General features: G+C 42.4%; 1 protein-coding gene and 1 pseudogene across 1 annotated transcript; both read right to left on the reverse strand.

Annotated features, from left to right (window-relative positions):
- Positions 1-15,575: 15,575 nt before the first annotated feature.
- LOC136492116 (uncharacterized) lies at positions 15,576-16,426 on the reverse strand (annotated as a pseudogene).
- A 490-nt stretch (positions 16,427-16,916) lies between these two features.
- LOC136492117 (uncharacterized) lies at positions 16,917-17,414 on the reverse strand. The gene has a single exon (XM_066488246.1). It carries the CDS (start codon positions 17,412-17,414, stop codon positions 16,917-16,919), a length of 498 nt encoding a protein of 165 aa, XP_066344343.1.
- Between the last annotated feature and the right edge of the window lie 544 nt (positions 17,415-17,958).

The raw sequence follows: 17,958 nt of genomic DNA on the forward strand, positions 1-17,958 counted from the left end.
ATCCCCGGCGGGGATTTTGTCCCCGCGGGGATCCCCGTCCCCGCATACAGCAACACACACATGCATAAATCTTGCAACGTTCACAGATTCACACTTGCATAAATCTAGCAGCAAAGGTTCATAGATTCATAAAAGATCACATATTCATAAATTCTGGGATACTCATTAGTCTAATTAATCTAGCAACATAGTTCTAGCAACACACAGACGCATCTTGAATCAATATGAAATGAGATCGTTTCGTTTTACAACTCACAGCCTTCTTCGCGGGGCGGGTCGACGGGGATCGGGGTCGGGGATCAGCGAACCATCCCCGTCCCCGCCATCCCCTACGGGGACCACTTTTCTACCAAATCCATCCCCGTGGGGATAAATTTTCCTCCATCCCCATCCCCTAATGGAAGAATTCCCCGCGGGGAATCGGGGATCGGTTCCCCGTTGCCATCTTTACTCCCACTCATTGCATGCGACAAGTGTTGTGATGAGACGAAGATTGTGATGGAGTACCGAGTGAAGAAGGAGGGTCCCAACAAGGGTCGCATTTTCTACAAGTGTCCGGATCGCAATGTGAGTTATTTTATCGTATTTAATGACTATGGTTAGTTTATACCTATTTTCATGATGGTTGTGATTAAAGTTCTAATTTTCTGTTTTAATTTCAGTGGGATGACACTGGATGTTTAGGCTTCTACTAGGAGAAAGAGTATGTTGAACTCGTGCAAAAATATCTTGCACAACAGGCAGATATGGCGGCTAATGAGGCAGTGATCCAGCCGAAGAAACCCAAAGATGTTGAACAAACGGGGGATCTATCTGTTTTAGTTGGGATTGGTCGCGAAATCCTTGTGCTGCTGAAGTGCATTTTAGCTTTAGTGTTTTTAGTGGTAGTTGGGATTGTCTACATTGTAGCGATGATTTCTTAAATTTATAGCTTTTGTGGTGGTATGTATGTTGTATAATTAACTAATTATATTCTAGGTTTTAATACGGTATTTATGTCATGTAATGCAGATAAGTCGGCATTGGATGTACAATGCTGATTGTCGCTCCCAAGAGTTCATGGACAACGTGTATTCTTTGTTACGTACGGCCGAGGCAAACAAACGCGATGGTTTCATGTGCTGCCCATGTGCCATATGTAAGAATACGGTGGAATAACCTTGCTCAAGGACTCTTCATTCACACATGTTCAAGTTGGGTTTTATGCCAAACTATATTTGTTGGACGAAGCACGGAGAAACCGGCGTTGTAATGGAAGAAGGTGAAGAAGAACAATGGGACGACAATGATATGATTCCTGATGGTGCGTGCTTCAATGATACTGCAATGGGAGAAGCTGAAGAAGAGGTAGCCGTAAAAGATGAGTCTACTGATGATCTTTGTTAGGTCATTCATGATGCACAAAGAGAATGTGAAAGTGAAAAGGAGGAGATCAAGTTCGAGCAGATGCTAGAAGATCACAGGAAATTGTTGTACCCAACATGTGATGCAGGGCAGAAAAAGTTGGGAACCACATTAAAATTGCTGCAATGGAAAACAAAGAATGGTGTATCTAACAAGGGATTTGGAGAGTTACTAAAAATCCAAAAGAAGATACTTCCGAAGGACAATGAATTGCCCGCCACTACCTACGAAGCAAAACAAGTTGTCTGTCCTATGGGGCTAAAAATCGAGAAGATACATGCATGTCCTAATGATTGCATCCTCTACCGTGGCAAAGAGTACGAGAAATTGGATGCATGCCCGGTATGCCATGCATCGCGGTATAAGATCAGGCGAGATGACCCTAGTGATGTTGAGGGCGAACGTCCGTGGAAGAAAATCCCTGCCAAGGTTATGTGATATGCTCCTATAATACCACGCTTGAAACGTCTGTTCAGAAACAAAGAACATGCAAAATTGTTGTGATTGCACAAAGAAGACCATAAGGTAGACAATATGTTGAGACACCCTACTGATGAGTCCCAGTGGAGAGCAATCGACAGAGAATTCCCAGAGTTTGCAAATGACGCAAGAAACTTAAGGTTTGCTTTAAGTACAGATGGTATCAATCCTTTTGGAGAGCAGAACAGTAGTCATAGCACTTGGCCTATTACTCTAAGTATCTACAACCTTCCTCCTTGGTTATGCATGAAGTGGAAGTTCATTATGATGCCTGTGCTCATCCAAGGCCCGAAGCAACCTAGCAATGACATCGATGTGTACCTAAGACCACTTATTGATGAACTTCTCATTTTGTGGAATAAAAAAGGTGTACGTGTATGGGATGAGTATAAACAGGAACACTTTGATCTACGAGCATTGTTGTTCATAACAATCAATGATTGGCATGCTCTAAGTAATCTTTCAGGATAGTCAAACAAGGGATATAATGCATGCACACACTGCTTCGGTGATATTAGATGTGTATTCTTAAAAAAATGTCAAAAGGTCGTGTACCTTGGCCATCGTCGATTTCTTCCTGCAAATAACCCCGTAAGAAAGAAAGGCAAGCATTTTAAAGGGAAGGCAGACCACCTGACCAAGCCTCGCAACTGAACCGGTGAGGATGTACTCGATATGGTCAATGATGTGAAAGTCGTCTTTGGAAAAGGACATGGCAGCCAACCTGTTCCGAACGACGCTAACGGTCACGCACTCATGTGGAAGAAGAAGTCCATATTTTGGGAGCTACCCTATTGGCAAGTCCTAGAGGTCCGCAGCTCGATCGACGTGATGCACCTGACGAAGAATCTTTGTGTGAACCTGCTAGGCTTCATGGGTGTGTATGGAAAGCCTAAGGACACATTTGAAGCACGACAGGACCTGCGTTGTTTGAGAGAAAAAGACAACCTGCATCCAGAGAAGATAGATGATGGACGCCATTACTTATGTCCTGCCAGCTACACTCTAAGCAAAGAGGAGAAGGAAATCATGTTTGAATGCTTAAACAACATCAAGGTACCATCTGGATTCTCCTCGAATATAAAGGGTATTATAAATGTGCCAGAGAAGAAATTCTATAACTTAAAGTCCCATGACCGTCATGTTCTTATGACACAATTACTTCCAGTTGCATTAAGAGAAATTCTACCTCCAAATGTACGTCTAGCCACCATGAAGCTATGTGCATTCCTCAATGCAATTTCTCAAAAGGCAATTGATCCAACTGATCTAGCTAAACTATAGAATGATGTGGTTCAATGTCTCGTCATCTTTGAGTTGGTGTTCCCTCCTTCCTTCTTTGATACCATGACACACCTCCTAGTTCACCTAGTCAAGGAGATTTTCATTCTTGGTCCTGTGTTCCTACACAACATGTTCCCCTTAGAGAGATTCATGGGAGTCCTGAAAAAATATGTTCACAACCGTGCTCACCCAGAAGGAAGCATCGCCAAGGGCTATGGAATAGAAGAGGTCATTGAGTTCTATGTTGACTTTATTCCTGACCTTGACTCGATTGGTGTTCCTGAATCGAGACATGAGGGGAGACTAAGCGGAAAGGGGACACTAGGGAGAAAAACATATATTGGTATGGAGGATGATTATTTCAATAAAGCGCACTACATAGTTCTATAGAACTCCTCTTTGGTAGATCCGTATATTGAGACACGCAAGGATCTCTTACGATCCGAGTTTCTAGGGAAGCCTTAAGCTTGGATTACACGTAAGCACATGGAAACTTTCGGCGGTTGGTTGCGAAAAAAATGTCAAGATGATGAGAGCATCCATGAGCAACTGTATTTATTGGCTATGTAACCATCATGGCATATCGTCACATACAAAGGGTACGAGATAAACGGGAACATATTCTACACAGTAGCCTAAGATAAAAGGAGTACCAACCAAAATAGTGGTGTCCGCATAGATGCCACAGACCCAAATGGGAATAAGCAGACATATTATGGCCACATAGATGAAATATGGGAACTAGAATATGCACCTACTTTGAAGATCCCATTGTTCAAGTGCCAATGGGTCAAGGTGACCGGAGGCGGGGTAACAGTAGACAACGAGTATGGAATGACAACAGTAGACCTTAGTAATATTAGGTACAAAGACGAACCATTCATCCTTGCCAAGGATGTGAATCAGGTGTTCTATGTCAATGATATGTCTACCAAACCAAAAAGAGGGAAAAACGATAATGACTCAACCAAAGAGCCAAAGTGCCACATAGTTCTTTCAGGGAAAAGAGTCATCGTGGGAATTGAGGACAAGTCGGACATGTCAGAAGATTATGAAAAGGATGACCGAATTCCGCCCTTCAAAGTGAACAAAGACCCTAGCATCTTGGTAAATGATGAGGACACTCCATGGTTACGACGCGATCATAACCAAGGGACATACATAAAGAAGAAGTTCACTGCTGTGCCCACTTGATGATATAGTGATTTAATGTAGTGTGTGTTTGAGATATTATGTAATAATTGTGAATTCAGATGTTTATTATGTCGTGTTTCAAATTAAATCAATGTTTGATTTGGTGGGATTTCTCTCTCGAAAAGTTAAATTAGGATATTGAGTGATGAAAAATTAAAATATTAACGTTAAAATGATGTGGAAACAAATTTCCTGTCCAAAACCAATAGTTTTAATAATTTTAATTAAACACTACATTTTGCATTAACGAAATAATAAATATTAGTTACATTATGTTTTATAATTATAACAAAAAATAAAAAAGTTAGGTTATAGATTTTTTCTATGTGCAATAAAGAAAAAGAAAATCCATATTTTTAACAAAATAATTTTATGCCTTTTATTTAATTTACTATGTATTTAACAAGACTATTGCATTTCTATTAAAAAAATTACTCAAAACAGTCGGGAAACGAAACTGCAGCCCACCTTTACTCCCGGGTGGGAAGCCCACCCGGGAGTAAAGGTGGGCTGCAGTTTCGTGGCCCGCCAAAAAAACCTTTGCTCCCGGTGCGTGTTACCAACCGGGAGTAAAGGTATACCTTTACTCCCGGTTGGTAACACGCACAGGGAGCAAAGGACCTTTACTCCCAGCTGGTGGCTGGCACCGGGAGTAAATCTCCCTGGTATATAACCCCCAGTGCCTGGCGCAGATCGATCCCCTCCTCTTCTTCCTCGTCGAACACCGCCGCCCTTTCTCTCTTCTTCCTCGCACCGCCGCCGATTCGTCTTCGCCTGCGCATCAGCTCGCCGCCATGACACCGGAGCCCATGCCTCGCCTCGTGCTGCCCTCCACCACCGATGACCTCGTGCCTAATGGAGTCCTCCACCGCCGTCGTCGCCGTCGACTACTACCTAATGGAGTCCTTCAACGGCAAATAAATTTTTATATACGAGGTAAGCCGAATGGAGTGTATATACGAAGGTAAGCCGAAGGACTCCATTAGCGGTGCAGCACGCCTGCGATGTGATTTGTGAGTACGTAGTAGTCGACGCTGGTGCTCCCCTCTTAATCTAACACCGGCAGGATGAGCTCGCGAGGCTGGCGGGCATTGGAATCTTGGATTGGGCTCCTCCCTAGGTGGAGTCGAGCTTGACACTATCGAATTGATTTGTGAGTACTCCTAGCTAATATTCGGCATGGAGGCTATGGAGAGGACTCCATTCTACACCGGCCCTATGGCCCAGATCCAGACCGGAGGACGACGAGAACGAAGCAAGGCCGCCATCGGTCATCAGATTCATGGAGGCGATGGCTTCACAGCAACGGGTCTCTGGGTAGGTGCGGGTTTAGGCGTACAGCTCCTCGCTCACTCACACCGACACGCAGCACGCAGCTCCTGCGTGGTTACTCCATAGGGATTTAGGACAGCAGCGAGGCTAGAGGTGTGGTGGTGCTCTGCGACGGCTATGGCGACGATAGTAGTAGCAGCAGCACGAGACGGCCAGGGAGAGGAGCCGTGCTTGGCTGCTTGCTAATGCTAGTCCTTGCTTGACGTTTGTACTGTGTTTTGCAAAAAGAAAAAAACATGTGGACATGCATGCATGATATATAATATACTCCTTTTGATCACAGCCCTGGCCCGATGCGCGGGCCACACCCTCCAGCGCATTGATCGTAGCCCCGGCCCGGGCCACTCCGCGTCGACGATGCCCTCCACTGCACCGACACCGCCTTGGCCCACCTCACGTCGTCATCGTCAACACGCCGACCCACCTCACATCGTCGTCGTTAGCACACCGGCCACCGTGCCGACACGTATATATACATCATTTGTATTCATATGCATGTATATATACGTCACGGAGCATCGCCGCCCTCGTTCGCTCATGAGTTTCTATGTATACGGTGGAGCACCACCGCCCTCATTCACCCATGTGTACAAACATATATACGACGGAGTGGAGCACCGCCACTCTCATCACACCGCCCTCTCTCACAGCCTAGTCGATCAACATTCGTATTATCGTTATCGTTAACGCTAAACAATCACACTAGGGCGAATTGCGTCGGTGACTAGGGCGAACCGCGTTGTTGATGTCACCGATGTGGTTCGCCCTAGTCACCGACGCAATTCGCCCTCGGCCATTTATGTATAGCCCTAATTCGCCCTAGTACTGATGTAGTTCGCCCTAGTGTGGCGAATTGCGTCCGTGACCGAGGGGCAAGATTTAATAATGCATATTGTTCATAGATTTTATGCATGTAAGCAAAGATTTGACGTACTATATATTGGTTTTGTTTTTTGAAGCTAGATGGCCGACCCGAGAAACATGGATGAGGAGGAGTTGATGATGAATTTGATCAACATTGGCACTCAAGTTGTCAGCGATGATGGTGCTAAAAATAATGTGCAAGAGGATGCAGATGATGAGAGTTAGTACTTAGCTCTTGAACAAAATGAGCAACAACATATTGGCCAAGTATATATTTTTTATTATTAGCTATTTATATTATCATATGTCTTATGTGTGCTCATGACATTAAAAATAATGTTTATGTTTTGTAGCCCTCTGGATCGACATCAACAACTACAACGAAGAGTAAAAATGTTTGAGGTCCCAAAAAGCCATTGGAGGGCCGCTTCATCATCTCGGAGTTTCATGCACCACTGTGGTTACCTTGTATGGGACCGGCTCCCAATCAGTACCTACGAATGGAAGAAGACCAATGCTCCTCATATCAGTTTTGTCTCCGATCATGACAAGATGTTAATTTGGAATAATGTCTTGGAACATTTCACGCTCCAAACAGATGGTTATGATGATATAATAGATGGTGATGAATTGAAGGAGCGAGTTAGGGATTAGGCAATGAAGAAGATGGCCACCCAGTTTCAGACTTGGAAGAAACACCTATACACGACGTATGTCAAGAAGAACATAGCACCAGATTTCACTGTCCCAGGCCCGATCTCAAAGCAGAGGCCCTATTGGGATGAGTTTGTACAGTATAAGACATCGGAAGAGGGTGTGAGTCAGGTGATAAAGAACCAACATAATGCCCAACAGAAGACATACCACTATAACTTGGGATCAGGTGGCTACCCGACTGCCATTAAGAAGTGGAACAAAATGGAAGCAGACCTTCTTGCCAAGGGTATCACACTAGAATCACTCGAGTGGGGAGAGCGTGCAAAGAATTGGTTTTTTCGCTCATGGGGGAACACTGGACCAGCAGACAGGGAAGTGCGTTTATGGTGCAAGACTGCAAGAAGCAGCAGAAAGATTGTTTTATGCTCAGAGAGCTACTGCTAGTGGTGCATTCAGGTCCAACAGAGAGAAGGATGAACAGACATATGCCATCGGGACTATTGAACACGGTGGCCGAACTAGAGGCAAAGGAAGTGTCTCGTGGGAGCATGGATTCCCTCAGGACAGACCTTCCTATAGAAGCCGCCAGAGAAAGAAGGAAGAAGAGGCACAATGGCTCTAGAGGTTGGAGGAAGCGGTGCGTGAAGCACAGGAACAGGAAAAAAACCTTGAAGCGAGAATGCAGGAGGAAATCAGAAGGCAAGTGCAAATAGCAGTGAGTGCAAGCAAGCAGGCATCAGAGCCAGGAATCAACATTAGCCAATCTGTTCAGTTGAAAAGTAGCTGTGCTTCCATGGAGATACCAAATCAAGGGGACATAGGACTGCGCTTCCCTGTGAATGACGTCACTAAAGCTTGTACATTGTGTGAGCTACACATTCCGAAGGGGAATTCCACAATCAAGGTGGCTATCGGTCTTGTTAATCCTATCGATCGAACCAAGACACCAAGGATTCATGGGAATATAATCCAAGAAGGATATGCTACCATCTTGGTAGATAAAGCTAAAAAAGGTTTTAGTGATTTGCCTCTTGACATTCCTGGAGGTGATGGCGAGAAGACTCTATGAGAAGCAGAGAAGACATTCATTCTATGGCGCAAGTGCTACATCATCATTCCCGAGAAGTCGCCTCCACCTCCTCCTGAACTACCTCACCATAGGTGCGGATGAAAACACTACATCATTAATTTATATTGGCTTAAATAATTAATAATCTGCTCATAATAATATGTCATTCCTTTTTTTGTAGCAGATCCTCCCCCAGCCTAAATCCAATTGTTCAATCGCCAGATCATCATAGTGCTCTATACGATGACAATGTGTTGGAAGGCAAGGCTGCATCCACACCATCTCCAAGGAGGTCTCCAACGCCATAGCTGCCACCTCCAAGGAGGTCACCAACGCCGCTGCCACCACCTCCAAGGAGGTCTCCAATGCCTCCGCCGCCCCCGCCTACCAAGAAGCCAAGTACTAGCAAGAGGCCAGCCCCGCAAACAAAGAACCAGTCCTCGCTGGCAAAGAAAGCCACTGTGAAACCAAGGGCTATTCCCAAAATAATATCTGAAGAGAAGGAAGAAGTAACTGATGCATATAAAAAAGATATATCCAGATTCTATGACAAACTTAAAAAGGATCAAGAAGCAAGGAGAAACCTGGAGAAACCGTACTTCTTCATAGCTCCAGATATTCTAAGAAAAAAGGTGGCTTCTTACCAGCAACAACAGCGGGAATCTCGTAAGCCGTCCAAATCAATGTTAACGGACTATGACTGCACTCTCACCAAGTCAACTGAGGCATCACAGAAAAAGAAGCAGGCAGGGAAAGGAGTTGCACAACTCAGACAACAATCGCACCAATCAGTCCCCCCACTAGTTGTTGGTAATGAATATGGTTCGAATTTAGGATTAATGTATCAGGCAAACATACCTCCGGATGTCGATTTGGATCACCTTGGTGAATTTATTGAAGAGACTGGTCTCGACCTTTACCAGATGTTTGGTGATGGAAACATTGAGAGTGCAGCGGAGGTTGATATTTGGAAGAAAAAATTTGTACCAGGCCAGAGTCTATACAACCCTCAAGCCTTAGGTGATCTGGGGACGCAAATGTACCTGCTAAACAAGTGGTACATGCAGGTGTCTACCGGTGGAGACTTCTACGTTGGTGTCAGAATTAGAGACGAACATTGGTTCCGTGGCGATGATGTTATGTATGTTGACTTTGTAGAATTTCATCAACTATGCCACCTGACCTCTCTGGACAAAGTTATCATTAGTTGCTATTGCTTGTAAGTAATAATTCTTTCGATCTATTATTAAACTCATCATATGTGTGTATATGCATATAAATTATCCTAACAAGTACTATATATGCAGATTTACAATGACAGAGCGCAGAAAGGAAGGCTGTAATGAAATTGGTTTTGTTGATCCCCATATAGTATTCAAAGACCCAGTTACTCCAAAGCCTAATTGGAAGTCTGAGTTAGAGAGTAACCTCATGAACTTCTTAGTGAACCAATACCACAAGAAGGATATACTCTTTCCCTACAACTTCAAGTGAGTGTTAATAATGTCGATCATCCTTAATGGCTCATATGTTGATTCTAGTTAATTAATGAGTGTTATGCATTATATCCTATAAACATATGCAGCAATCACTGGATATTGATGGACATCGATCTGGTGAAAAGTCACTTGATAATCTATGACTCAATGAGAAAACCACAACAAGACTACCAAGATATGATAGATATTATCTAGAGGTAATTTTGGTATCTCTAGCAACTATATACACACAAATATGATGATTAACTATATCTGATGACGTGGCAAATTTTTTATTGGGCAGTGTTTGGAAAACCTTTATTGAGAAGCAACACATGGGAAAATGCAAAGCGCCACTGAATGTAATCCCTTTGAAAGTAAGTCCCCTAAATCGCATCATCTTTATTAATTAAACATATAGCTTTCACCGGATCACCAGATTGGATGACAAATCTTTTTCTCGTAAAGTGGTGTCTGAGGCAGGAACAGGGGAACAACTACTGTGGTTATTATGTTTGCAAGTTTATCAAGGAGGTCTCCCAAAGAACTCCTACAGAGAGACTCAAAGTACGTTAAAAATACACTATATATTCATTTAATTATTATTACTGATTGTGTTACTATGTCTTTATATATATGTATGTACATATATTAATTTATTTTCCTTTAATTCAAACCTATAGGCTCGATGGTTGGAGGAAAAGGTCATACGACAAGACTAAATCAAAGCAATTCAAGAGTCTATAGCCGGATTTTTTAATGACCAGGTCATCGATTCCAAGGACGAGTTCTACTTCAACCCAACACTGCCATGTAAGCTAACCTAGAGGATCCGAGAGAAACTTGTTATATCACAACAACTGTAATGCAATCTTTTGTAATATATGCACATAAAATAATATAATGTAAAATACACATATGCATGCATGGATGTAAATATATATATGATGCATGCATGCATATATATATTTTTTTCTATGCTTGAATTGTGTGATTTAATACGTTCATTGTGCTTGAACCGAAACATACTATACACGCATATAAATGTATTATTAGTAGCGTACAATACGACTTCGAAAACCTATTTTGAAAAGAAAACAAAAAAATGAAAAGAAAAGAAAAAAGAAAAAAACCTTTAGTCCCGGTTCGTATTATCAACCGGGACTAAAGGGTGCCGGCCTCATGGCATGTCAGGAGGCACCTTTAGTCCTGGTTGGTGTTACCCACCGGGACTAAAGGTCCCCTTTAGTACCGGTTCCTGACCCGGGACTAAAGGACCCCCCTTTAGTCCCGGATGCTTGCTCCCGGGTGGGGAACCAGGACTAGAGGGGGTTCCCCACCGGGAGTAAAGGCCGTCTCTATACTAGTGAAATGACCGCTCAATCACATTTCGGAGGGATGCATGAGCATAGTTGAACACCTCCCTCTATCCCTTAGATGCCGACCATGTTGATATTCGGGCACATGATACCTTTGTCCCTTGTAAGGTGCTAGATATCCTTTTCTATTAGGATATCCAGAATCAACAAGGTAGTACTTGCCTTCAGGTGGATATGAAAATTTATCCTTGTAGGTGACTAAAGTATCCAAAAATACCCAAGTGTCATGAGCAGATCTAGTACTTGAGCCCATCAATTCCAATGCAATATATGCAACCATGAAATCCTCATCACTATCTGACTCATCCTGATTTCCAACATTGGAGGTACTCATCTTGATTTCAACACCTAAAATAAGTATACATTATGAAGCATGAGCAAAGAAACAAAGGCAACATATGCACCAAATAATTATTTGCACAAGCAGAGTCATAACATAAAACATCAAATAATGTGTCCATTACATAAAATATTAAATAATAATGTCTGGAACTCAACAATTATTTAACTACGTAACAACACTAATTGTTCCGATCCTCCCATGCCCTCCTCAACCAATTAAGCCTCCCATTAGGTGTCTTCAAAGGCACGGTTTTCCTTTTTCTTAAGAAGTTGGGTGGCATAGTAGTGTTCGTCACTCCCTTCTTCAGTTCCATCGCTAATGACTTGCTCCAACATAGCCCAAATCTCGTCTCTAACATGATCAACCACATGAGAAGTTGCTGAATTTTTTACTGCTTTGAGCCTTCTTCTCATATGTGTTGACCAACCTCTTCATAAGTATCTCTATATGTCTTGTTTTTTTTCTTTCCAAAGGGGGAACCTTGTGCTGGCCTCTTATTAGCATTTGGTGTGACCTGTGGTGAACCACTCCCTTTGACTCTCTCACTGCCATCATCACCATGACTGGCCTCATGCTCCTCACCCTCTCCATCATCATGACCACTTCCAGGAACATATGAGGTGTCATTAGTCACACTAATAGCATCAAACATTATCCGCATCATGTCCTTGTTATCAAGAAATGCACTTTTGAAAGTTATACAACATGGCATAGACTGAAACATTAAATGCGGACAATTAGAGGATGACATCTCAAGTACTGAAATACAAAATGATGACTACTCACCGCATTTTGCTCTTCCCACCATGCATCACTTGCAGAAATACATCCGGTAACAGGATCCCTTCCCAAACCAGTGGCTCTCATGTTCAAGGTCTTCCACTTTGTATATTTCTTCTTCAGTGCATCCCATCTGTTCTTCATTTGCTCTTTGTCATATGGCCTCTTTGTTCGCTCAAAGAACTTCTTCACCAAATTAGCATAACCCACACTATTCAAGCAATTGTATGGCCTGTTATGGGCAAGCACTTCTTCTACGCATATTTCATTGAAAACTTTGGTGACAAAAGGATCCCATTTTGCTTGAGGCTTTCCTGGTTTTTTTCATCTATAAAGTGCAACAAATTTAGATTTCTACCAACATTACTGCCTACTTGTGCTATGTATAAAAAAGACATCAAATGGACATGTAGGTGCTCTGCATCTACCAGAAGAGCTTGCGTGCTCACCTTGCTAGAGGGCAGCCGACGGCGGGGATGGGAGGACAGCAGGCAGTGGGCAGCTTGGTGGAGGCTGTCGAGGACGTCGAGGTCAGAGATCCGGAGCCCTTGCTAGAGATCCAGTGGAGGGGAGGGAAGCCAGCGCCCTTGCTAGAGCTTTGGTGAGGGGAGGGGAGGGGAGTCGGTGCCCTTGCTAGAGATCTAGTGGAGGGGAGGGGATCAGAGGGCCACCGACGCCCTTCCTTGAGATCCGATGGAGGGGAGGCGAGGGGTGGGGAGGTGAGCCGGTGTAGGGGAGGGGAGGGACATCGGCGCCCTTCCTTCAATCCAATGAAGGGGAGGGGAGATAAGCCGCCAGCGGATCTGTCCAGAGGAGGCGACGGATGGCCTGAAGGGGAAGATGGGAAGCGGTGGTAGAGAGGTAGGCATCGGTGGGGAGGGGAGAGTCGGCGTTAGGGATAGGAGTGCATGGGAGGGAGTCCAAGCGCTCGGGTCGAGAGGGAGTAGCCGGGAGACAAAACACGTCTGCATTTTCCAAATTGCAGAGCTGGGCTCACGATTCGAGCAACGTTGCGGGCGGCCGGGAGTCACGGATGCGTGTTCATGACCAGCCCCATCCCTAGGCGTTTGGGTGGGATTATTTGCTTATCTTGCTCAGGAGCTGAGCAACCGCTCCCCCAAACAGGGCTTATATTCTAGAATCCAACTATGTACCATAAACCTACTATTTGAAGATTTTCATTATGCAAAACAATAATTACTATAAGAATGAGATCTGATACCCCTCATTTCTTATCTATAATCCAAAATAAGATCCAAACACAGCCTTGACCTATCTTGCATTGGGCTATACATTAGATTGTACTTAGTAGACTTAATTGGCAGCCCGTGTTGCCATTTGAGCACATTCCTCCTTCTATATGTGTTTTGGACTGCAGTGAAGCTGGGAGATGGTACAAGGCTCGGCCTGGTAACGGACTAGCAACCGCCCTAGAGAAGCCAAACCTGGTGTGGTATACATCTCGCTTTCGCATCAATGATAGGCATCCTTGCCATGCCCTCCATCTTTGCCAGCGGCGTCGCGCCTTTTTATTTTCTAAAAAATAATAAAATCTGGTTTAATTTTTAAAAAATTATATTAACTTGTTGTAAAGAAACAAGTGAAAATAGTACTCCCTCTGTCCCAAAAACTTAATATTTTAGTTTTTATCTTAAGTCAAACTTTCTAAAGGTTGACTAAATTTATAGAGAAAATTATTAGCATTTATGATACAAAATAGGTGTGCTATAAAAATATGCTCCATGAATAATCTAATAATAATAATATGATATTATTATTATTATTATTATTATTCTTCTTCTTGTTGTTGTTATATTATTATTATTATTATTATTATTATTATTATTATTATTATTATTATTATTATTATTATTATTATTATTATTATTATTATTATTATTATTATTATTATTATGTTAATTTAGTCAAACTTTAGATAGTTTGACAAGTTTTTTTTGGACGGAGGGAGTTTCAATTTATTTTTCTAATAATATTATCTATCTATTGATGTTCTATTTAGATTTTACATTTTCTTTGTTCATGTTTCTGGTGTTTTATTGCTCATAATTGTGCAATTACTTGTTTACATTATTATTTTGTGCTCTATTTTGTGTTGAACGCATGACTAGTTGATTCCATGACGTTTGAGACACCGGCTCGTTTGAAACCTAAGAGGCAATCAACATAAGTGCTAGACACATGCAATGCCAAAATAGGATCTATACATATAGTGGAGCATGGCGTATATTGGGTTGGTGTCGTCTTCCACATCCATATTTTTGTGCACTTATTAGGACCTGTTTGATTGAAGTCTTGAGAAAGCTATCTAGATCAGAGGCACTAAGATCTGATGATAGACAACAACATTTGGATGCATGTGATTGTTATGTGGGCCAGATAGATTTCCTAGGTGTTATATACTCCCTCCGTTCCAAATTATAAGTCACTTTGACTTTTTTGGTATATCTATTTTGCTATGTATCTAAATATAATAATATGTCTAGATACATAGCAAAATAGATGGACCAAAAAAGTCAAAGCAACTTATAATTTAAAACGGATGGAGTACCAAGCACGTCCTCTTTCAGAACCCCTGGATCAATCTTATAATTTTTTCTCAATTATTCATGCATGTTTGTTTTGTTTTTATGCATGTGAGATATATATAATTGAAAGAAGCAATATCTTTGAATCAATTTAAAATTTGGGGTGATGGGAAAACTGTTGGGAGAGAGAAACATTTAGGGTGGATTTTTTTGTTAAGATGACATTATATGAGAATATATGTGGGAATTAGATTTAAAGAGATTCTTGAGATGCTCTATCTAACCTATGATGCATTAAGAATTTCGGTGACGGTTTACTAGTGGGCTTGTTTTAGGGGGCCGGACTATCTTTTTTAGATTTTTTTCGAGAACTAGGTAAATGCCCGTGCGTTGCAACGGGAACACATAATACCACGATAACATATATATAAGCGTGTGTTATACTGTTATCTAAAACCACAATCATAATGTTCCAATCAATATTACATAAGTCTTCATGAAAGATAGATAGTTAAAATATAACTCTAAATTTGAATGCAAAACTAAAACATCAACTTCAATTATCGCATCACTTGATGCCTACGATACACGAAAGATAAGCTTGCACTTCTTTAAGAATCAAATGCTATGAAAAGATAATTATAACAAGTTTGTGTTTCACAATACATGTTTTATAATCTATTCTACAATTAAGAATCTAATCTCTCAATAGTCCGACTAAGAGAACGTGCTTTGCACGAATACCAAGCTGCAGCTGGTCACCAATCAAAGACAATCTAGAAGATTTTTAAGTTCAAGATGCGATGTCTGACTTCTTCCAGCTGAAGCATGTAGATGGCTGAAGCTGTAGTTAGAAGTATCCTGCACATAAGTTGTTTGTTAATTTTTAAAGTTAAAGTACTATTGATATATCTTGAAAAAATATGTATCGATGTGTAATGCATTACCTCTTTCATAGAGTTAGAATCTCTTTATATACAATATTCTTTGTGTATATATCCTTTGTCGGTCTCTTCTTCCCCTTCCCTTTCCCTTTTCCCTTGTTCATGTCCTTCTCAGCAGCCGGCACAGCCAAGATCCTAATGTTCAATCTTGCTGTAGCTCTTGATAGCGCCACATATAATTGGCCATGCGAGAACACTAGTTCTAGCAAGTATACCCCGATGTTAGGGATAGTCTGCCTCTGTGCCTTGTTAATAGTCATTGCGAAGTTGAGCTGAATAGGGAACTGCTTTCGCTTAAATTGAAAAGGGAACATCTCATCGTCCGACGGACATAAGGGTATTCGAGGCAGAAAAACCCGCTTTCCAGCGTGCTGTCCCAACACAATTTCTGTCTATGGTATTCTTTTGGAACCCCCGTATGACAAGCCTGGTACCATTACAAAGTCCATTCGCAGGGTCAATGTTCCTAAGCAATATGACTGGACAACCAATCTTTAGCTTCGACACATGTGGAGGTAGACCATTAGGTGTTAAAGTGTTAAGGAATTCCTTAGGGTAGTAGTTGTGCGGATCGTCCACCGCACAGTCAAAGCTATGGTACACCATCTCATCCCCATGGAAATGACCTATCATCTTCATATTAATCATATCAACACATTCGTTCCATGTAGATAATATCGCTCAAGAGGTGATATAATCTTTGCTTGACATATTTGCATTGAGGTTAGGGAATATGCAATCAATTAGAGTATCAAGATCACTATCTTCCCCAGTGTGCAGAACACATATATCATGAGGAAGACAGATTTCATCATCAACAGTCGCCTCCTCAGAACCTCCACCGACGCACAACAAGTATTCTGCAAACCATGGGTCGCCCTTTGCCCTCATGTTACGCACCAGTTTTAGATGGCGCATGGAATCCCAAAGGTACGACATCCATAGTGAGGCACCAACTACCTGAGCCCTTGACTCTCTCCGAACAACGGGAAGAACTGAAATCTCCACCGAACACCACGGTCTTCCCCCCAAATGGTAACTTTGGTCGGTCCATTATATCACGAAGGCTGTTGTCTAGTGCCTCAACATCTTGCCTCTTTATCATTGTCATCTCGTCCCAAATAATAAGGGATGCGTCTCGAAGCAGCTTGGCAGTACCACTCTATTTCGTGAAGGTGCAAAAGGCCCCATTACTGATGGTGAGGGGAATCTTGAAGCGCGAGTGGGCGGTTCTGCCACCAGGCATTATTGAGGTCACAACACTAGATGTAGCTATTGCCACTACAATCTTTTTCTGACTACATATAGTAACGAGAAGTGCTCTGTACAGATAAGTCTTTTTGGTCCCGCTAGGACCATCCACAATGAAGAGACCCCTGTCCTCAGTATCAATCGAGGACATGATATCATCATATGTAGCCTGCTGCTCCTTGTTAAGGGTGTCTAACAGAGCCACATCATCCTCGTTAGCCTCAATGCTAGCCTCCTCAAAAATCTCTCTAGGAATATCACGAGAGGCATCATATATGTCATCAATATTAGGAAGTGGGTACATCTTTATATCCTTCTGCATTGATTGCAGCAATTTTTGAATATCCATGAGGACCATCTGCTCCACCATCAAGGTGGATTGATTATTGCGCCTGTAGTCCTCCGACATTGCCTCCTTGTGTTTCTCCCATAGTCCAAACACATCACTAGCTCAGAAAATACCAATATTGTTGCAAAGAGCCTTCGTAGCGCATATGGCATCATCCACCCGGTTGCCTTAACAAGACTCTCGTTCAACGTATTGTCCTCTTCGATTAAGCCCCTTCTTTCTGCAGCTTCACAGAAGGTCAGTAGGATTTTGCCATCCATGGTCCTTAGACACTCAAATGAGGTTGCACCTGCCATGTGGTTTAGGAGAACCCTAAGATAGTAGCGCTCCCCCTCAGTTGGATTGGCAGACACGATTCTTCCAATCTGTCGTAATGTATCATGACGTACCCTATTTTGCCAAACTTTGCCCTATGCTTGCCACGTATAGAACTCAGGAAAGTCCTGATATAATATACCTCAAGCTATTTCATCTGTCCTGTTCTTCTCGAAGTACACTGTAAGCATTGACTTGTTAGCACCTGGATGATCAAGCACTCGTCGAATCCCCTGGCGCCGATGAAATGACACAATGTGCATGTCTAGAAGATGTAGCTGTAAGGACA

Source organism: Miscanthus floridulus, chromosome 11, assembly GCF_019320115.1.
Source record: "Miscanthus floridulus cultivar M001 chromosome 11, ASM1932011v1, whole genome shotgun sequence".
Taxonomy (NCBI): Eukaryota; Viridiplantae; Streptophyta; class Magnoliopsida; order Poales; family Poaceae; genus Miscanthus; species Miscanthus floridulus.